Below are 22,922 nucleotides of genomic sequence, written 5' to 3'. Positions count from 1 at the left end.
CAGCATCTGAAATCAAGCCCTCGATGGCTCCTGGCAGCGAAGTAACATGCATTGCCCAAGTAATGGCTGAATAATACCCGATGTGCCCCATGAGAGATGTGTCAGAATATCAGACTTGCCCAGGGTCGTGTGCAAGGACCAAGTGGATTAGTTTTCCCCAGGAGGCCCATTGCCAGAGCGTAGCCCAGAAGACCACTTGTCTAGTTCTGACCTGGCACGCTCTATCGTAGGGACACAGTAGTTTTTCCCTTAGGGACCTCAGTTTCCTGCTCTGCTCTCTGAGAGAATAATGTCTGCTCTGCTCACCTTACAGTCTTGCCTTGAGGGGCCAGTGAGGTATCTGGAGTGTAGAGCCCCAGGAAGGATCGTCAGTGTCCACAGCCATCCTCCCAGCCCCAGGACCTGATGCGCCCCTGCCCTCCTTCTCCACTGGCCCACAACAGCTCTGTCATTTGGAACCCTCCCAGCCAGGCCCACTTCTGTAGAGCTGCCGCCAACACATTCACCCTGGGGTTTCCATAACTGCCCCGACCGGCGGGGGTGGGGGCAGGGTCGAGAGAAGCCATTTGTAGCTCAAGCCCTGCTCCTCTCTTGTTGGGTGAGAGTGTGAGCAAGTCCTTTCCCCCACACCAAGCTTCATTTTCTTAGGCCTAAATAGACAGAATTTGGCTTAAGTGATTTCTGAACCCCCTTCCAACAGAAAGCTCAGAGTTTTCTGGCCCTGACAGACCTGGGCTGTGGACCTGGACTTGGAGTCCTTTGTTTTCTAAGTGTCTGTACTTAACCCTTTACACGTGAAACCCTTTCAACTTTGCTGGGAATCTTGGCTTCTTCAATATGTTTCAGTCAACGTGGCCTTTTATGTGAACGATGATTCTGTGAACTGGTTTTAACTTGTTCTGTGGTATATTGGCATCCCTGAAGAGGTCTGAAGGGTTTCTCATCTTCCTTTTCTGTCTTCAGGCAGTCGCTCTGTACACTGCAGACTGCATGGCTGTGGCATCCCGTCTCATCCCTTTTAATTAGCTGGCTGTACTAGGGTCTGACAATCAGATGACCAAGTTGCGAAAAGTGTGTGTAGAGGAAGAGTATATAGGTGTGGAGGGAGGCCCCGAGTGGCCCTCCTCACCAAAACTTCAGCGCATCAACTTTAGGATCTTACTTTGGGCTTCTCTGAAAGAGAGCAGCTTTCTTGCTTGTCTTCCTGGTTCTTAGCAGAGAAAGGAAGCCTGTGGGTGTCTGGGTGCTGCCAGGGGAGACATTTCTCTACTACACGGTATTTGCATGGGAATTGCCACACCGGTCTTCACCATAAATCTCTCCCTCTCGCTGCCAACACACTCCCTAGGCTCCATCCCCACTTCTAGAATTCCAGAATTGTTCCCTACCAGCCAAGCTCCTGTTTGTTTACACATGCCCTGTCCCCTGCATGGTATCCAGGCATTCCTCTCTCTCTACCTGCCACTTTGAAGGCTCCACCCAAGCCTTTCATCTCTCGGCTACCTCATGGAAGCCTCGGGAGCTGCCCTGAACCCTCAGGGGAGCAGAGTATGCCTTGTCCCTGTGCCCACCTGGCGCCTCACACGTACACCACACTCAGTGACCCATCTGTGTGGGTGACACCTCTGCCAAACTGATGTCCTCTGTGCTAGAACTGCCTTTGGATCTTCAGTGCCCAGCACAACGCCTGGCACATGGTAGGGACTCGATTAGGCTTGGAAGAATGAACGAACAAATAAATGAGTGAATAAGTTGACTCCCTTTTTTGGAGCCAAACAGTGTCATCCTCAAAATGTATATTTTGAAATCTTAACCCATAGTAACTCAAAATACAACCTTATTCGGAGATAGGGTCTTTTATAGAGGTAATCGAGTTAGAATGAGGTCATTGGGGTGGACCCTAATCCTACATGATGGGCGTCCTCAAGAAGAGGAAATTTGGACACTGACCCACAGAGAGGGGCAGGGAAACCCGGGGAGAACATGGCCATATTTACACACCAAGGAGACCAGGCCCTACTAGATAAGCACTGTGTCTGCATGTCTGTTCCCCATAACAGGCGCTTTGCCTGGTCGAAGAGATCTGTGACCGGATGGACGAACACATGTAGAAATAAGAAGAGAAAACCACCATTGAGATGAAAAATGACTTCATTAGTTACTTCAATATTTTATGAACGTTCAGTGCAGCGCTGTCGGAATGGGAAATGGATCTCATTTCATCGCTCAGGAAACACCAGCATGTGGGGGGATCTTTCACAAGTGCTAATTATGCTGTGTGGTGAGATGGGCAGGCAGTTTCTAACCTGGGGACAAAAGGGTCTGTAAGAGTGTGGGTCGTCGTGATGGCTGGAGCAGTACTCTTAGCTGAGCAACGGTTCCTCTGCCTCACACACTTGAGAAGAGAGAAACAAAGGATCTACTAAAATGTCAGAACTGGGAGGAGCAGTGAGGTCACCTCTTCCAACCTTCTTGTTTTATAGATGGGAAAGCTGAAGTTACAGGAGAATGGGATTCTCTGGGCCTCGTGGCAGGTGTGGGAGTCCAGGTCTGGGACTGACACCTGGACTCTTGCTCATTCTTCTACCCACCAGAATTCTTCTCCTTTCCCTGAAGCAGTCCCCATGCCTTAAGTTTGAGTGCTCGATGTACACACCCAACCTGCACAGACAGGGCTCTTCTTCGTCTTCTTTGTTCTCTCTTGTTCTCTTTTCTTCTGTAGGAGATAGGTACCGTCATCCCTGTTTTACAGATGAGAATACTGAGCCCCAGAAAACTTAAATATTTTGTCAAGGTCGGAGGATTGATAACCGGCAGCACAGGAATTTTATCCTGGCTGTCTCCCTCCCAAGCTTTTCACCAATCCCTGCTTTTTCTTAAAGAATCTTTATCCTTAGGCCTTAGACATTTTCCCCCTAATTATGTATTACATATTTTTAAATATCCATTTGGTTAGAAGTAACACATTTTTCAGTGCAAACCAGCATATACGTAAGAATCCCTAGAGAAATTTGTGGTAAGAATTAGCAGATTTCAAAGGGCCTACTGCTCCTTGAAGGTTGCTACCAAATGGAAATGAGTGAGCGGATGATCTAGACGTGGCAGGGGCTGACTCATGGTGATTGCTTGGAAGAATCTCGAATGATTTGCAGATAACTGAAGATAGTGGTCTTTGATTAATGGAAGAACAGACTATCTAGTCTCCCACCCTGGTTTTGTGCCTGTCCTTTCCCTCATCATGGAGAAACTCTTAGTAGAATCACTGAAATTTCTCCTTGTTTTTCTCCATGAGCCCTGGGAAGGCAAAAGAATTTCTTATTCCTCTCTGGATTCCATCATCTAGCACAATCCTACTGCCCGGAAGGTAACCCATAAATATCTGTGAACTAATGAGTGAAGTTTTTTTTTTTTTCATTTTGAAACCATGGACATTCTTTTCTGCTATTTTTTTTTTCTCTTTTTCTGACCACTGTTCTGTGGAGAGCCTCTGGGGTGGCAGTGGACTTTCTTCCATTTCTCTCTTGGACCTATCTCATATACCAGATTCCTAGCAAGGCACAATCCACATGCTTACTGGTAAAATGAAAATGAATCCTCACCCTGTTTCTGCATCCCTATTGTATGTTGATGTTTCTGCTAAGTCTCAGGGAATCAACACTGGGCTGTTCCCGCTAGGAGCTCCCAACCGGTGGACAACTTGAACAAATAACTCTAATATGATGAAGACCATAGTCAGTGTTAAATGAAGCGCTGGTGATGAGCTATAGGAGGAAGGGTGATTAATTTTTCCTGGAGAAATCAGGGGAGGGCTCACAGAGAAGATGGATATATTTTTTTAATGTATTACATAAATGAATTTTGAGCAGCTCATCCCAAGTTCACACTCTACATAAGAGACTCAAAAAATAGAGTTTGCTGTTTCCAATTCTGGCTGTTTAGGATGCTGACTCAGATTCAGATTCATAGCTTTGAGAAGAGTCTAAAAAATAATTAGAGAAACAAATCTCAATGACTATTTCTTATTAGTAGGAAAGCAACTCTGGGTCACTTGAAAATATTGCTTAATCTCCTTCTAGTTTCACATGCTCCTATGTGAAATATTTTTAAACTCATATTTGTGTTGAAATTAATAGAAAAATGTGTCATCCTATTTTATTGTGATCTCAATCATTAACTTCATGGCAAGCAAAAGATTATAGATAGAACAGCTTTGAACTGGTGACTGTGATTTCATTCTTTAGCAATTTCCAAGGTCATGGACTAAAGCCAGATGGGAGAACAAGAGCCTTAAAAATGTTAATAACCTGTTGACTCAGATATTTCACTTCTGAGAATTTATATCAAAGATATAATCCAAAATTAGGTTAAGATTTATTGTCTAAATATGTACATCCAAGTCGTGGAAAATCAGAAACAATTGAAATAGCCATTAGCCTGGAGCAATTCATTCAATCATTAAAGATTTCTATAAATAATTTTGGTGATATGGTAATGTGCTTATAACACAACATTAAATGAAAAGTAGGCTACAAAAAAAATCAACTATGTGAACAAATTCTATTCATAGGAGAGGAGTGGAAGAGAATTTGCCAAAATATTAAAAGTGATCATTTCTGATAGAGAGATTGTGCTTGAGGATTGTATTGTCTTACCTACATATTTCTAAATTTCTTGTATCTTTTATAAGGAGACATGATATTATAACATTAAGGCCAGCGATATTAGAACCCCCACAACCTAGACCACTTGGTAGGAATGTATAGCATAGGGGTGCCTGGGTGGCTCCTTGAGCATCTGCCTTCGGCTCAGGTCGTGATCCCGGGGTCCTGGGATCGAGTCCCATATTGGGCTCCCCATGGGGAGCCTGCTTCTCCCTCTGCCTGTGTCTCTGCCTCTTTCTGTGTGTCTCTCATGAATGTACAGCATAGGCCAACACACTCTGAGGTTCCAGGGCCTGGGCATCATAATACAGAGCAGTAGCAGAGCTTTTCAGAGTGAAAGAGCATCACCAACCAAACTTGGACTCTTCTGAGTCCATAGCTGTGGGCCTGTGATAGCAAGAGGAACTTGGGAGGCCAGGTACCAATCAACACTGTCAACCATACACTGATGGCATCATGAGGCCATGATCTCAGGTCATTCACAGCTGAATCCAGACAGCACAAAGGAGTATGAGGAATGGCACCTGCTGCCCAGGCAGAAGAGGTAAGCAGGGACTTGGCAGGGAGCTCAGTTGAACAGGCAGGTGTAATGGTCGGAGTGTCCTCCTACTGGGAAACTCCTAGAATACCGAACAGCCACTGAGGAAGAAGCCTGACTGGAGGGAATCAGCCATGTCCATAAGGATGGGGTTAGTGTCTACTAGAGTCTGAGTTTCCTCTTAGGCATGAGGATTCTAGGCTTATAGCAGAAAGAACAATGTCAGGATGAGGACCATTGAGCTTCCACCTGCTGGGCCAGGACTACCTCAAGGCATGGACAGGGCTGAGCCAGCTGGCAGAGTGGCTGGACTCTGTGGACCTCCAGTTGCAAAGGGCTGGCTGGTGTCACTCCAGATGAGCAGGATACTAAATGCGTGATAATGTAAAAAGACAAGCAGTTGTAGATGTCCTTTCGGTGATCATTATTAAACATGGAAATATTTTTAGTTGCTAGTATTTTCTTCCAAGAGAAAAATGCTATTTCCAAAGATGGCTCTGTCAGAAATGTGGGCATCCAAGCCATGTATGCTTCATTTTTGCACTGAGTGTGTGAAGCCAAGTCAGCCTATATATTTAACCCACATTATATTTGGTATCCCTGGGCTCTGCTGGAAAAACCTGCTAAGCCTCTAGCTGGGAAATGACAGGATAAATATTGTGCCATTCAAAGCACGGAAGAAAAAATACATCTCGGTATTTTCTTTAAATACTTTACTTCTATCTAATACTTTCTATTACACCAGTGCATTTGTTCTTCGTGACAGATTTATGCAGCATAGACACAGCGAGCCCAGAGAGGTTGGTGACTGCATTGTGCCAACCACTTGTTTATACGTAGGGTGTGTGTGTGCATGTGTGTGTGTGTGTGTGTGTAAAGTGAGTGTTTTGAGACAATTTATAAAAATATGTATATGCAGTCTCATATTATACATACATACTTATATTTATATAAAATATCACAGTCTTCACAACAACTTGCAAGGGAGATAGTGTCCCCATTGTAAAGATGAGAAAACAGGATCAGAAGAGCTAAGTGACTTGTCCAAAGGCACACAGCATCTAGGAGGCAGCATGGGGATTTGAATCCAGTTAGGATGCCTCTATCCTCTTCCCGAAGTGCAGAGAAGAGGCTTCCAACTCCCACAGTCCCCACGGTCATCCCTGCTGGTCCTCCAGGCCCTCTTGCTGATGTTCAGGCATCTGCAGATTTCCTTCCACGTTCCTTGCTGTGCAGCCACGACATTTCTGTTGCTTCATCTGAAAAGTGTGACTCACTCCTGGTGGGAATAATTAGAAAAAGAGGGTCTAGGAGTTAGGCAGTGAAGAAGGAAGGGGGGGGGACAGGGTGAGTGAGCTGGGGAGCTGAGGGCCAGTGCCTGGGGCATCAGAACTGACCCCCTCCCCCCCCCCCTGCAGGTGCTGGTTCCTGGGTCCCTGGGTGAGGGGGGCTGACTGGCTGGCTCCTCCTGGGAACCAGGAGGCGGTCCAAGGCCCCCAGCTTTAGCAAGGAGGAGGAAGAGGGGCTGGAGGAAATACCTCGGGATCAGAGCCCCTATTGGAAGGTGGGGACATTCCAAGCCCTTGGCATTCACAGCATCCTGTGGCTCTGGCTCGATCCAGAGGGTAGATTCAACAACTCCTGGTTATTAGATGAGAGATGACTGAACCTTCAGATGGCGAGATACACGCACGTGCACACACACAACCACACACACGCAGAATGAAAGCTCAAGGTGAATGTTATCTGCAGCAAAGCAAAACATATTCCAGATGTCTTGTTCAAACTGGGAGGGAGAAGGATGTTAAAAATATCGAGGGAGCAAAGTGTGACAACTTATCGTTCCTAAATTTAAGATAGAGAAGATAAGATATATCACTTAGTCCTCTGCCTTTATTGTCTTATGTCGGTGAACATAGGACGTTGGGAAAGGGCTTTAATCAGTTTGTTCCTGTCCTTCGTTCCACAGTCTTTCTTCTTGGCCATGAACCCTCCCATATTAGATATTGTAGGGATCTGAGCTGGTGGTTTTATGAACAGAAAGGGTTTCTGTAGCCATGTCCTGGCCCTCATGGCATCCTAATGGAGCTCTTTTTTCATAGGTGTGTCCCCGCACCAGATGTAAGCTCTCACAGGCAGGGTCCTGTCTTACTCATTTGACATCCCCTCTGCCCAGTGCTTGGCACACAGGAAGTGCCACATGTTTATGTCACTTGCTTATCACACTCGGTGCCAACCTAAAGAGGTCTGCTGCCTACAGCTTGGTTCAAATCGTTGGAGTCCTCGCTGCTCCCTCCCCATGGGGGTGCTTGTGGTGTCTGGGCCCTTTCCAGCTTTGCAGGCCCCGGTGGAGGACTCCCGAGCCATTTGAAGCCGCTCTGTAGAAGTTACTTGTATTTGTCTCGTGCAAAACAGCTCGCAAACAGTACTTCATTGTGCTTTCTGATTTCAGCTTTCCAGATATCTATATGGACAGAAAACACAGATTCCTTCCAGTGTCAGACAGAATGTCTTCATCAAAACTTCAGCTTTCAGAGATTTCCATAGTCAGGTACTGGCCAGTTGAGTCGACATAGCTGGAAGAATCTGCATCTCCTATACCAGTAGCTACATCTGTCTGGGGGTGGGGGGGAGGGGGCAGAAGCAGAGAGGGAATTAAAACTATCCCCAATTCTCCCCTCATGTGTGGGAAACAATGTAATGGAGTAGGGAAAAGACAGGTTTCCACCACAGAAAGACTTGCTGTGAGTCCCAGTCCAGCCCTTTGTCGACTGTGGGACTTTGGTCAAATTACTCACCTTCTCTGAGCTTCAGGTGCCTGATCGGTAAAGTGGAGTCAATAGTACCCAATTCAGAGGATCACTGTGGGAGTTAGAAGTAATTTTTTGGAAGATGTGATCATAACTGGGTTAAATCTCACCGACCCCATGCATACACACACATGGAAAAGGATAGAGAAACAGAAGGACAGACAGAAGAAATCCTGGAAAAAAAACTCCCGTCTATTAGCAGTGGCTGTTAGGTGGGTGGTGAAAAAAAGGGTGAATGTTCTCTCCTTTTTCTGCTCTTTGGTATCTTTAAATATTTTTTCCATGAATATATATTGACTTTATAATTAGGAAAACAGAAAATAAAGAAGGGTAAAATAGGCAAAAAGAAATAATATGCATGAAGTACCAGGCATAAGTTGGCACTCAGTAAATTGTAACTATTTTTACTAATTAGTCATTATGCCTAATAATAATAATTAAGCTTAATGATTTCCTCTGGGACCAGAGGTTGTGAATTAGTCTGTTGGTGGCAGCTGATGACTCCCTCTCAACAACAGGGAGTTCTGGGTTCACTTCCAACCAGGCCACCCCTCCCTTGCCTCCCTAATCCTTCGGTCAATGCCCGAGCTTCAGACTCTCCAGTGTTCCCTCTGCTTCCCCCACAGAGCAGCCCCAGCAGAATGCCTATGGGAGCACACTTTCACACAGGCAGAGGTACACTCCGTGGAGGGGTTTGTCCAAGGACAGTGGCAGTGGCCAGGGTGGGACACCACCACAGCTTTACTGACAGTGGGTCAATTGTCTAGGGGGGTAGAGTGAGCACCAAGAGTCCCATCTATCTCTTCTGTTTGAATAGCAGACAAGGTTCCTGAATAAAGAGTTTCCCAACATCTGAACCCATCTTGATGCTGCTAGTTGGCAGGTCATGGAAGTGAAACGTGTCCCCTTTCCTCTCTTATAGCATAGTGACGATATTGGTCAGAAGTTGGCCCAAGGGAGACTTTTAGACTAACCTACCAAATTCCATAGGGTCCCATAGTTTGAACCAGATAGAATTAAATTTCTGCCATAAGGAAAGAGAAAGTGAGGTCCCTAACTAGCTGTGTGACTGTACTGTGAGCAGGTCAGTTGGCCTCTTGAAACCCGTGTCCAAAGTATAAAATGAGAGATCAACACCACTGGTCCCTGAAATCCCTGGACATTCTCAAGTCCGTGACTTGCTGGGGATAAACACAGTTGGTTCTGAGAAGAAACTGGACTCAGAGGTTTTCTCTGCTCAGCAGGCAAGCTGCCAAAGTGTGATGGCTAGAACAGGAGAGGACAGGAACCCTCTCTGGGGGCTGACGCTTAATCAGTGTGGCCCCCATAGGTGACAGATGATAGCAGGATGGCAGCTGGTGGCTTCTAGAACAGTGGAAACAGCAGGTCCTTCACAGTGCATGTGAGCCCCCCTTGCGTCAGTGGTGGGTGAGGGTGACCCATGCCCGGTACAGTGGCAGATGCTGTGTGAACCACACCGACATCTACTGTTGGGCACCCTACAGGAGCTCTGCCACCACCCCACAGGGGAGGCAGCTGAGACGCCGGAGGCTGGCTCACTTTTTCTCCCCTCGCATTTTTTTGTGCCTCAAGAGCATGCTCAGTGCATGGCCCCAGGAATCGGAGAGTGAATGAAATTTTCCTGCCCTCATGGAGCTGGCAGTTTAGAAACAGCTACAAAGTGAATGGACATTATGGTACAGGTGCGAAAAAATCTTAAAAAAAGAGGTAAAAAAAAAAAAAGAAAGAAAAAGAAAAAGAGGTAAAAGTAGGGTGTCATGAAGCATAGTGAAGAACTCATCCACAACAACAGAAGGTGGGGCGAGGTGAGAGCAATGACATCCCAGACAGAAGCAACAGCATGTGCAAAGGCCCAGGGTTACGTGACAGGGGGAGAACCTGGCGAGCCTTGTGGCCTGGCTGGGTTTACATGGGGATGAGGGAGAGCAGAGGCTGCAGGGGACACAGCCAGCACGTAAAGGTACTTGGCCAGGCCAGGGACCCTGCAGGCAGAGGGGAGTCAGTCATTCATGCATCACACACTCGGCCAGCATTCGGCCGAGAGCCTGCTGTGTGCCAGAACTGAGCTGGCAGTAGTGAACAGAACCATCACACAAATGTCTACCTTTGTGACACTGACACTCTTTCCTGGAGGTGGGGGGTGAGGGGTGGGAGATGGACATCAACAAAGTAAACGAGTAAAATCTACACTCTGACAAACAGCAGTAGGGCTGTGGGGAAGAATGGGCCAGGCAGGCACTCGGAAGCTGGCGGCGTGGGTGTCAGAGCTGTAGGCAGAGCAGCCAGGGGAGGCCCGCTGGAGAAGAGGATGTGAAAGGAGGGAGGCAGCAAGCCAGGGACAGGTTTCCGGCCACGAGGTGACATGGTCAGATCTGCCATCTGCTGTGACATGGATGATGCGTTGGAAGGGGAAGTTGGAAGCAAGGAGACTGGTGATGAGGCTGTTGAAATTCAGGTGACCCACCAGTGAAGTGACAGGTGGGGGTGGCTTGGAATCTGAGGATGGAGAGAAATTCGTGGGGTTTGGGAGTTAGCTTCCTCTTCGGTTCGTGGCTCAGGTACTACATGGGCATTAAATTTCTTCTCTGAGTCGGGGAACAAAGCTGGAAGCTCAGGTTTGGGGCAGAAATTGATGAGTTTGAAAGTATTTTTGCCCTCCTGCTGTGGGGTTCGTAGTCGCACTGTTCACAATAGCCAACAGGTGGCAGCAACCCAAGTGACCATCTGTGCCCAGAAGAAGGGATAGACGGGATGTGGCGCTTGCATGAGACAGAACATTATTCACCCTTTTAAAGGAAGGAGGTGCTGACACCTGCTACAACATAGATGAACTCTGAGGACGTTGTGCTAGGGGATGTGCTAGGGGAAAGGAGCTGGATGCAAAAGGACAACTACTGTATGGTTCCACTGACAGGAGGCTCCTAGAGCGGTCAGATTCCTAGGGCAGGAAGTAGAACGCTGATTGCCAGGGGCCGTGGGGAGGTGGGGCATGGGGAGCTAGCGTGTAACAGGCCAGAGATGTGGATGGGGGTGGTGGCTGCACAACCATGGATGTACTTAATAGCACGGAGCTGTACCCTTAAAAATGGTAAATTTTGCTTGATTTGTATTTTATGAAACTTTTTAAGAATTTGTTTTAGGTAATTTACCCAAAGTCATATGGCTAGCAAATCCGGCCTAGCTCCGGGATTCCTGTAATAGCCCTGCCTCTAATTCTGAACTGTCTCTGCCTCTCGCCCTTCCCTGGGTTCTAGACTATCTGAGATCACTTGGTAAGTGACCTGGTGTCTCTGGACCTTTTTCCTTCCTCGTAAGGTGGAGATGACGCTTCACGGGGTTGCTCTAAGAATTAGAGGAGCTCACAGGCTTGCCTCGGTGAGATCACAACCCATACTCTATGTATAGCATGGCTCTTCTTGCGTCACAGTGCCCTGACTTTGGTAAAACAGCACGGACCTAGTTGGCATCTACGCGCCAGCCCTCGTGAGCTGTGTGACCTTGGGCAAGCCACTTACCTTCCTGAGCCTCGGTTTTCGTTATAAAGAGGGCCTAATACTTTCTACCTGGCAGGGACGAGGGCAAGACTAACTAGGACCCTTGTTCACAGTCCCCAGGGCAGGGCCTGGACACCACAGCCCCCGATAAACAGCAGCCATTCCTGTGCGGACACAAGATCGTAGTTACAGCAGGAAGAATTAGCCCAGTGATGTGACAAGGAAATTTAACAGCCTTCTCCACCTCCACGTCACTTAGGCAGATACAGCCCCTTCCTTCCGGGAGTTGAGGTGTTGATAGGATCCTGAAATTACACCTTTCTGTTGGCATCAGTAAAAGGATCCCAGGGTCTGCTTTGTTTTACAAAGGAGATCTACTCCGCCAAGGCTAAATAACAGCTACTGAGCTCCTGCTCGGGCCCGGCACCGAGCTGCTGCCAGAGTCAGAAGTGGGTCAGACAGGGCGCTGTCTGCCCAGAGCTGATTGATACTAGCCAAGGAAGGGGGCAAGAATATCATCACAGCAAAGGGAGCTGGGAGACGTGTATTCTTCCTAACCCATAAAGCCTGAGTGCCAGGAAACCTTGGACAGGTTGCGCTCCGTCTCCGGAGCTCAGTCCTGGTCTACAAACAGAATGAGGACCACTGGTCTCTATGATGGGAAGCTCTTTCCTCTCTAAATGCATTGATTCCTTGGTGCCATCATGCTCTCTGGAAGCAGTCTGCAGGGCATAGGGTGCTCTGGGAACCTGGACCAAAGTCACTGCCTTCTGTGCCATACAAACTTGGCCTTGGGGGCCTTAGCGGTCAGCCAAGAGGGGCTTGACCCTGTGGCATCTGAGACTCCAGCCACAGAAGGGTGAGAAGAGGGAGAGTGCTGGGAGGGGGGCAGAGTCTGGAATGCAGAGACCTGGGGTCAGTTCTGTAGTCCAAGGCTACGACAAGCTAATGGGAACGGGGCACTGCTCACTCCAGACTCCCACCATGGGCTGGGGCTCTCTGCGTGCCCCTAAGCTGTTCGGACCTGACTCCCCAGGAGCACACCTTGGCAGGGCAGGAAGAGGTGGCCTGTGAGAGCAGGTGCATTCTGGCTTCCATCTGCCTGTTCAGGGGGTGGGAGCCCCTCTCCTCAGAGCAAATTCCTACCCAGGGGAGAAAGGAGAACCTGCATGGAGGATCCTGGGGAGTTTGCTTCATGAATGGGCCTTGTTTCCCCTTCACCTGTGGGACAACAGGGAAAGTGTTCCAGCACCTTCCTGATTGTTGGTCTGCCTTCTGGTGCTCCGTCTATCTCATGCCCAGGCACGGTCTGCTCATTTCACAAGGAACGCTGCACCCATGCTTTCTTAGGCCAGAGTTCAGTCAAATCCAGCAAAACTGCGTTCAGGTCCCGGGGATCATTGGTATGTGCGCCGGCATAGTGTTTCCTCATCAAATGCTCAGTAGCCAACCCAAGTAGTCTAACGTGGGAAAGAAAAATCGCAGGTTATCATTCAACCACTGTTGCATCCATATGCATGAAGCTGAGGGACCTGACTTCCTTGCAGAATTAAGACAACCTTTAGAGGGACCCGTTTCTGAGAACTCACTATCCACTACCCCCAACTATTGCCCACCACCACCCTACAAGCCAGAGTGAATGTTGCTCCAGGCCCATGGCCACCAAGAAAATGGCCTGGGGTACCTACATGCCGTCTACGCTCTTGAAGAGTTTCATGGGCTTCTGCCACTTAAGAAATTGGCCACATTTAGAAAAATTTAGCTTCAGTGAACATGTCAAGACTATATAGGAAAAACGTACTATTATCTCTAGAGCTTGCCCGAAACAACAGCCTTATTCCCGAAACAGATATTTTGTGCGACCCACCAGGACAGGCTCATCAGAGCTGGAGACAGGCCAGCACTTGGTTACCAGCCTCACAAGGACACAGACATCTCTGCTGGCTTCCCATTCATCTTCCACACATGGGCTCAGAGGAGATCTTCCCTGTGGCTCTTCCTTCTGGCTCTTGGGTTCTGAAGTTAAACATCTTACAAGCTTGGTGCTCCAGACAGGCCCAGTCAGCCAGGTGTGTCCTGGGGAGAAGTTTTCCAAGGTAATGACTCAGGATATTTTGATTCTGACGCTTATTGGAGGCCTCCTGTGCACCTGCCACGGTTCTACTTGTTTTCAGAGGCAGTATCTACTACTGGTGGGGTTGGCTGCTTCAGAAACGGGCACCTGGCACTGGACCCCCGGGGCTGCAGAAACAAGTTCCCCGCTGGCCTCAAGCAGCAGACATACATTCTTTCCCAACTCTGAGGCAGGATGTCTGAGGCCAGGCGGCGTTAGCCGGGCCATGGTTCCTCCAGAGGCTCTGGGGGAGACCCCTCCCTGCTCCTTCCAGCCGTGGGGGCCACAGGCATCGGTTGGCTCGTGGCAGTGTCACTCCAATCTGTCTCCTCTTCTCATGGCCTCTTCTCTACCTGTCTTGTGTCAGATCTCACCCTGCCTTTGTCCCCTGAGGACACCTGCTCCCCTAGGTCTAGGGCATACTCTAAACCCAAGATAATCTCATCTCCAGAGCCTTAATTCTATGACATATGTAAAGTTTCCTTTCCCAGTAGCGTCACACAGCCAGGTGCTGGGGCTCAGGGCCACTATTCAGCTGCAGACCTCTGGCCATCTTCTGGTTGTTCCCCCAAGTTCACACTGTGAGAAAAGGTCGCGGTGAGAGGTGGAACCTAGGCTGGCCGGCTGACTCTGAGCTCAGACCTGCAGTCAGATCCTCAGCCCTCAGAAGCCATTACATACAAATGTGGCCAAAGGGCCTGCCCTTAAAAACCCTACAGCTAAGGGGGAAGGAGCGTTGCGTGTTGGTTATGAGTAAGGGCTCTTATGTTCAGTCGATCCTGATAACCTTGGGGGAAATTATGTCACCGCACTTGTGTTCTTGTAGGAAAATGTCTCATATGGAAAATGGGAATCGTATTAAGAATAATAATAGCCTCACATGGCCATGAGGAGCAGATGACAGTGTCAGCCCACAGGTATGGAATTCAGCAAGAACCCAGATGCCCTGACCCTGCAGCCTCTGCGGTTAACCACTGTGCACCCTGCTTCCACTTGCTAGGACTCCCCAGAATATTGGAGTCAGAGCCTCTGAGTAGAAAAGGGAGAGTGTCCAGGTCCCCAGGAACCTAGGTGAGGACAAGGGAGATGGCAAAGCTGACTTCAGGGTTTTGAGCTTGGCTCAGTTGGGAGGATGGGATTCCCGATAACAATATGGGTGGAAATGGCAAGAAGCAGGTTTGTGGGGTCCAGAGACACAAATCGTGCTCAATGTGGATGTCCCAGTGTGGACACCTGGGCAGATTTGACTGGCAGGTGTTGGACTTCGAAGGTGACTTTTAAAAGCAACTCTGAGCTTAAGAGTAAGGGAAAGAATTGACACCGTTTGGCAACTTCAAGTGCTATCACAGGTTAAGGTTCTCAAGGGGCAGAGGGCAATCAAGAAAAAGAGAAAATGAAAGTGTCAGTACTTGCTGATTCATGGTGGCAGCACTCAATGTTCTCACCCGTAAAATGGGCACACTGCTGTTGTCTTCCCAGGCTGCTGCTCAGGTGGCATTAGATCACGGATGGGAAGTTGCTCCATAGGCTTGGGGTGGAACCACCGTAGCCTGAGGCAGCAGGTCTCAGCATCAGCCACATTTCCCTGGAGGCTGAGGGCCCCGGGCCCCCTACCCCCTACAGGAAAGGCATGTGGTGCTCTCCCCGACCTCGAGCTCTGCGTTGTGGCTGAGGAAGCAGTAATTGTTCATTCATCAGGTTTGAACTGGGTTTGAATCCATTCATGATCACCAAAGGAACTGTATGAGAGCAACTGGAATGTCCCCTTGCCTGGGCGAGGGGTGCGCTGCTGCCAGCAGCTTTCATGTTTCAGACAAACAGGTGAAAGTACCTCCTGCAGCACTTCTGTGCCACCCACATCGCTGGACCCCCTCCTGTGTGTCCCCCTTACTGTGGAGTGGGGGTAGGTCGTAGTCGGTGACGTTGCCATGACAACCAAGGAAGAGGCCAGCTCTGACTTTAGCTCCACTTGGTGCCTTTTAGTCGGGGAAACTAAATGATGGGCTTTCTCTTGTTTTCTTCTTGGGGCGCGGGGTGCCCACCACTTTCCTGTTGACACGGAAACCTTTTACTTCTGCCAGGTGAGTTGGTCAAGTGAGGATATTGATTTATTTGAATGGGCATTTGGAGAGGCTATGGTGAAAGACAAAAGTGTCAGTGTGCCACGGTTTAGGACGTTGCATCACAAAAAACTCACCGCTCCGTATGACTGTCCCTCGGGGAGGGGTGCTGAGCTGGGTGTGACAGCCTCTACACCCCCATTGGCGTGTTTCCAAATCTCTGGGACTGTTCAGCTCTCTTGTATTGGGGACCAGAGATACGTTGGGCGTTCTACAAGGTTCTCTGCATTTGGAATTCTGTGTCGTTCTCACTAAACCCCCACGCATTTAGTATCATTGTCACCATTTTGCAAATGAAGAGACAGAAAGAGAAGTTGCGTACCTTTCCCAGGGCTACTCAGCTAGTAAGTGGCAGTCCTGGTAAGCTCCATCCTAGGCCTGCTGGATGTGCAGTCTCCACAACCACCCTGCCCCAACCTTGTACTTGAATTTACAGAGTCTCCCTAGGGCCATCTGGGAGGCATCATCTAAAAAATGTATCATGATAACTAAACATTTAGTACTTTTGTGAGAGACACCACTGTACACTGTCTGGATGTCTGCTTAGGGAATTGTGCAGTGACAAGAGAAATTAATACTTTAATGGATTTTGACAACTCAGTGTTAGGGGAATTCAAATGGCATAGAGAAAAAAGTTAGGCTTTCTCTCCGGACCTGGTTGCTAATATGCATATGCTTAATGTATTAGCCACCTTTAAAACAAAATCTAATTTTGTTGGGACTAAAGTTCTGGGAGGAAAGGACTGCTGGGAGCTGGGGGAGGCAGTTAAATCTTCCTGGGTGGGCTTCAGCTGACCAGAAGTCACTGATTTTTGACATTTTGTTCACACTTACTCACCCTCCAGCCAGGATGCTAGCCTCTGGTGTTCTGTCTCCTCATCAAATCCCTCCAAACCTCTGGGAGGGGAATTCTGTTGTCCAGCGCCGTTTTGCAGAAGATGAACAGAGGCTGAGTGAGACCCCAACTTCCCCAAGGCCATACAGTTAGGAGGGAGTGAAGCTAGGATGCCTTATTCTTATTGCCATAAATTATTATCGTTGCCCTATTACCATAAAAAATATGGCTTTCTAGAGCCTGAAGCTGAAAATGACACCTAGAGGTCACCCTGCCCATTTTCTTGCCCATGGACCAAATTATACCAAATTCTTCTCTTTGTCTTAAAGAATACTTTTCTTACACAGTCATCTGTCAGCATACTTTTTTTTTTTTTTTTTTTTGCATTACCTATTAAATGTGGAGTACTATGAGGGGAATAAAAATGGATTCTATTTTCAGCAAACTCGCAGTCTATGGAGGACAGAAGCCACAGACTTACGTGGCCATAACATAAGTTTAAAAAATGATAGATTCCACAAGAGAGGTATAAATGAGGTGCTGTGGAAAATCCAGAAGAATGTTTCTGGTCATGGGGTGAGGGGAGGCTTGTGGGCGGGTTGGCATTTGAAGTGTTGGCATTTGCAGGATGTGTAGGATTGCGGCCTGGCTCTCGGTGCTGGGGAGCAGGACACAGGCAACCAGGGACGCGGGGTAGGGGTGGGGGGCTGAGCCTGCAGAAACTGCTGGGCCTGAGGGCATCTCATGGAGAAAGACACCAGAAAGGTCAGTGGCAATTAGGAGGGCCATGGTAACCCCAGGAGGAGCAGAATGTGCGAAGCAGTGGAGGAAGAAAGGCAAACAAAGCGTGCTCACGTGGAGGTCAGGAGAGCGTCAAGCACACCAAGTGACCCGCTCTAGGCTCTGGCCCACTGGGCCACTGGGCCAGGGTTCCGACTGCAGTGTCCTAGCAGAACGGCAGCAGAGAACCCCACTGGCACTGCTGAAGCTTGGTGGAAGCCCAGAAAGAGTAAGGTCTTGAGAGTCAGAGCCAGATTACCAGATGATACCATTTGGGAGGCATGTGACCTTGAGGATTTCATTTAACCTGAGCTTAGCTCTATTGGATAAGCAAAATCTAACACTTACTGGGTGCTTGCTGCATGCCAGGTATGGTTCCAAATGCTCGACGTATCTATATTAGCCCATTTCACTTTCACAATTCTGTGACCTGGGTGGAATTATTATTATCCCCATCACCCAGACAAAGATAGCAAGGCACGAGCAGGTTAAGAGACTTTTCCAAAGTCACCAAGCTAGTAAGCCAGCATTCCAACCCAGGCATTCAGGTTCTAGTATATACGTTAATACGTAAATCTTAGGTCTTGTGTGGCTGAACCACAGTAACTGATGTACGGGAGAGTTCCTGGCACATAGGAAGAGCTCAGCAAGAGTCAGCCCCTCACCCCCTGGTCAGGAACACATGCAAAGTCAGGGCATCCTTGCCTGAGAAAGATTTGTGGGATCGACCCCATAAGGCCTCACTCACATTAGTGAAAATCCCATACAGATTGATGCACAAGAAAACCGCCTCAGAAAGCAAGATCCAAATGCCTTGGCCCCTGGGACACTGAGTGAAGATAGTCTTGTGTTCAACACCCTCACTGCAGGTTGACAGCCAGCCATATGGCACCCCTGGGTGGGAAGGACCCTCAAGGACAAATCAGGGACATGCGAAGTTCACAGAGTGGGCAGATTTCATCCAGAACCTGAGGAGGAAGGATATTTGGCCTGAGCTATGCCTACTGAATCCCAGGGTTAGGGTTCACCAGGCATCTAGTATACAAAAGAGAATTAGGATTACCACAGAAAGTGAACCACATTTGGAAGAAATTGAGTGCCAAAAAGAATTACAGTCGAAGCAAAGGATAACTTTCCCCACATGGTTTCCCCCACTTATCATCTCTGTTCACACAGGCCTATACTTTGGTGCCGAACTGTGTTTAAACACTAAAAGCGCTTTGTGTTGCAGAGAAGCCCTGAGTGTGTAATTAAAAGGATCCCTTCATTAGCACAACTAGACAGTGAAAGCCTGAGTTGGCCTTTTCTGCTAATTTTTGGAGGTGGTAAAACAGAGGCTAATACAACCGCTGATTGCAATTGTCGCCTAGACAGTGCTTTGCCACTGCCCCCAGGAAATCTTGGTTCTTCTCCAAGATAGACAGGATCTTCCCATCACAGGGAGGGACAAAGAGAAAGGAGGATGCGCGGGGTCTGGCAACCGGAAGTGGAGGGGTGCGGCCGTGTGGGGCTGCCACCAGGCTCCAGGCCCAGCCTTGTCATCTTGGCTGCTGACTTAACCTGTCAAAGCGTCAGTATCCTCGGATGTAAACTCGAGGAAATAATCATTAGACTGTTGTGGTGACAAGTCAATGAAACACAGCCCAATCGTACCACCGTCAGATAACCTTGAGTACCGGGACGCCTGGGTGGCTCAGTGGTTGAGCGTCTGCCTTTGACTCGGGTGGCAATCCCGGGGTCCTGAGATCAAGTCCTGTATCGGGCCCCCCATGGGGAGCCTGTTTCTCCCTCTGCCTATGTCTCTGCCTCCCTCTGTGTGCCTCTTATGAATAAATAAATAAAATCTTTTTTTAAAACAATTTTGGAAAAAAAAAAAAAAGATAATTTCGAGCACCTGCTATGTGCCAGGCCCGGTGTTAGAACAAAGGCTCACACAGGAGGGAGAGAAATGCCTGCCCTCCCGGGACTTGGAGTCTAGGGAAAGAACCAGGTGTCGGAGAGGTAGTTGCAGCAACAGCCATTTCGGCCTGATAGTGACAACTGCTGTGAGGAAAAGTAGTGCACATCACAGGGTCAGCTTCGGGCAGGATAGAGATTGAAGGTCTCGACATCTTGTGAGGAGAGTGATGAGGACCAGGAACAAAGTCCCGGAAGTTTTTGAGAAAGGAATGGCTGATTCTGGCTCCAAAGGCTGTGGAAAGCTTCCTCGGGAAAGGTGGATTTGAAGGGTAGTGTTCTTCCCGTGGGTCATTTGGGAAAGCGGGTTTACAGAGAGAGGGAGGAACGTGGAGGGTGGAAGGTGAGGCGGCCGAAGCAGGCCCCAGTGCTCTGCTCCCGAGGAGGGCGTCCTGGGCAGGGGCAGTCGATGCAGGCCTGGCACGTAGGGAAAAACCCTTCTCCGGGGTCTGGTGAAAAGCCCAAGTCTGGCCTGATCTTCCATGGAAAGACAGCAGCCAATCACCCGGTGGGGTTAAAGTGGGAACTCCTCAACCCTTTGGGCTAAAAATATTTCTCTTCTCTGACCACCAGAGTGGCCTCAAGAGTCTGAAGCTTTTCATTCACAATCAGGATGTTGGCCACTCTGGCTTTAGTGTTTTGGGTTTTTTTTTTTTTTTTTCTTCTTTTTTTTAAAGGCTCTGGACAGGAAGTCGGGAGAATTGGGTCTGTCCTCGCCACCACCTCTTGCTTGCTGGCTCACCTCAAGCAAGTGTCTGCCTCACCTTCTCTGTGCATTTCAAAAGAAAAATGAGGTGAGAGGACCCCCAGGGCCCCTGCTCACTCCATGGTTTAACCTTTTCTTTATGTGGGGAGCAGCAATTCTTTTGTGACATTGTTTGGCGCCTTATTTTGTGACATTGATAATCCTCAGCAGAGAGAACCAGGGTGTCAGATAAGGGGCAGTTACCCAGTGAGGTCTGAGAAGAGGAGACTCATATAGGGGATCTGTTCAGGGTGGGACAAGAGGCAGGTGCAGTCTGACCCTGGGCACCTTGCCAGGCTGGGCACCTGGACTCCCCAGACATCAGAAAAGGAGGACAGTCCAGTCTAGTTACGTGAGTTGTGGGTAGAACAGAATGTCAGACAGTGGTTAAAGAAACCCCATACTCTCCAGAGTTCCCAGAGGGGTACAATGATCTCTCCCATCGAACCTGGAGCCTAGAGAGTGAGCATTTCGAGACGATGGCATACAGGAGATAAATATGTTGGTGATTATCATCACAGTGGCCAACCGGTATTGAGGCGCTGTGCCAAGTACGATGTGTCCACTTTCTCTGTAATTACATCAGCCCTATAAGTTAGGTGCCATTATTTTCCCCATTTTTTTGTAAGAGGAAGCTGAAACTTTGAGGTTTGAGGACTCACCTGGGGTCAGCCTGCTCAAGAGTGCAGAGCTGGGATTCCAGGGGACCACCAGGCTGGTGCCCTGTGGAGTGAGCTGCCTGGCAGCACCATTCTCTGGCCTCCATGGCAGTGGGCTTCCCTTACTCCAACTGCCCAAGACAGAGAGCAAGGACGCTGGCAAGACTCGGGCTGTGTGCGGAACCGCCAAGCAGAGAGAGCCCTGTTAGAAAAGAAGCATATCGCGAGGTCTTTGTAAAATGAGCTGTCAGTTCTTTCACCCGGAAAATGAGAGGGCTGAGCCCCATGACCCCTGAAGGCCCTTCCAGCTCTGAGATAGGAGAGTTCTGGGTCTGTGGGAATGGAGGCACCGCAGTAAGTCCTCGTGTTTGTCCTTTTGTTAACTCATAGCCTTGGCAGGAAGATGGTCCTGCAGCGCTGAGCCGCACCACCCCCTACCTCCCCCGACCCCGCGCCCGCCTGGTGGCTCATCCCTGGCAGGGATCGAGGCCTAGTCCATTGCCGTGGCTGCTGGGGCCCTTGTTCATTCATATTTGTGACAAATGCTATGCATCAGTGACTCGTGTGAGCCTGTGATGGTAAAATAGGAATTGATCGATTGATTTGGCAATCAAAAGGGAACAGCCCCATCGAGGTCAGTGCTGGTTGCTCCCAGGTCATCACACTGAGGTCAGTTACAAGCCCCCCCTCCCCGCCCCCCAGCAGATTCGTCTGGATGCTTCATAGGCAGGCTGTGGTTTCGATCCCAGGCAATGCAACAGCTTTGTGCCAGGCTTAGGCCGGGTGTCCTCCCAGCCACTCTCCCACCCCACACCATCCCATAAGTAAAAGACTTCTCTCCACTGTCGGAGGTGAAAGTGCATAACTGCAGTGAATTGTAGCATTATGGAGTGGAAAGCACCTGGGCTTTAACCTCAAGTAGATCCCCAGGTTCAAATTCTCACCCTTAGCCATGTAATAGCTGAGTGACCTTTGGGAAGTAGGTTAACCTCTCTGACGTCAATTATTTTCTCATTAGTAAAATGGAGCCTCGTATAGTTTGTTAATAATCACAGGATCATTGCCAGGCTGGAATGAGGTGTTACAGGTATTCTGACTCTCAGGCACCTGGTAACCCCTCACGTAGGGAAGAACCATTGTGCACCAGTTAGAGACAAAGACTCTGGCACCTGCCCACTGGGTTTCTTATCCTGGGTTTCTATTCAGTCCAGGATTAGTCTGTCTCTTGGTACCTCGGTTTCTTCATCTGTAAAATGGGAATAAAAATAACACACACTCTGTAGGATTTCATCAAGGTTAAATTTTTTTTAAATTACAGATTCTGGCACATAGTAAGTACCACCAATATCATCACCACTATGTTTGTCGCTATTGCTCTCATGATCAAGGGAGAGAGCAGTGGCCAGGTGAGCACCTGAAGGAACATGGCATGGAGGGGGCAGGTAGGAATAGACCCAGCATGGGTCTTACAGGGACTGGAGCATTGGACAAACTTCGCTGAGTCCTTTTCCTCCTCAATTTGGAAACACATGCTTCACTCATTCTATCATCTTCTCTTCAAATAGCATAGCACCACCATCAAGCAAATGGGGCCATGTGACGGTAGAGATTCATCAAGTGACAGAGCTGGGCTACAGGGTAGTTTCATTTGTTTTTAATGAATTCATCCTCCAACTCTTTAAATTAGCTGCTGGGCTAGTTTAAGGCACTTCTCTGGTACATGGTTTTTTCAGGAATGACAGTTTTTTCAGCAATGACAATGCGCATTGGAAATCCAAAGGGACTGTGGAGACAGGTCTTGGCCACGTGGTGGGGAAAGGAGCCTGCTTACCTCCTTTTGCCAGTGTAGCACCACTGCCCACCAGGCTGTCCTGCCAAGCAGTGGATTGTCCAACGTGTTCTCTCCCTTTCTATTCCCCATGGTCAAGCACTAGCCAAATCCACCTTTTCCACCTTAGCCCTTAGCCTGCATCAGGATCACCCACAGGGCTTGCTAACCAGATTGCCCAGCACACTCATAGTTTCTGAGTCCATAGGCCTGGGGTGGGGCCAAGAGTTTGTATTCCTAACAAGTTCTCAGGTGATGCTCGTGCTGCTCAGGTGATGCTCAGGGCATATGCTTCCAAAACAATTGACCTAGAATATTTCAGGGGCTTCCTAACATCATTCAATCCTCTTCTCTGATCAGGA

At 48.7% G+C, this 22,922-nt stretch overlaps 1 protein-coding gene across 4 annotated transcripts in view; it reads left to right on the top strand.

Moving 5' to 3' along the window:
- Nucleotides 1–22,922, top strand: part of TTLL11 (tubulin tyrosine ligase like 11) — a 244,872-nt gene that overhangs the window by 169,038 nt on the left and 52,912 nt on the right. For 3 of the 4 annotated variants that reach the window (XM_072777780.1, XM_072777783.1, XM_072777782.1), the window contains one exon: nucleotides 7,652–7,750. The exons of the other annotated variant lie outside the window; for it this stretch is intronic. In XM_072777780.1, the coding sequence (XP_072633881.1) occupies nucleotides 7,652–7,750 (99 nt within the window). The remainder of the gene's footprint in view (nucleotides 1–7,651; nucleotides 7,751–22,922) is intronic. 4 annotated transcript variants of the gene reach the window in all.

The sequence above is a fragment of the Canis lupus genome, chromosome 16 (assembly GCF_048164855.1).
Source record: "Canis lupus baileyi chromosome 16, mCanLup2.hap1, whole genome shotgun sequence".
NCBI classification, from domain to species: Eukaryota; Metazoa; Chordata; class Mammalia; order Carnivora; family Canidae; genus Canis; species Canis lupus.
This window is presented reverse-complemented; position numbering and strand designations above follow the sequence as displayed.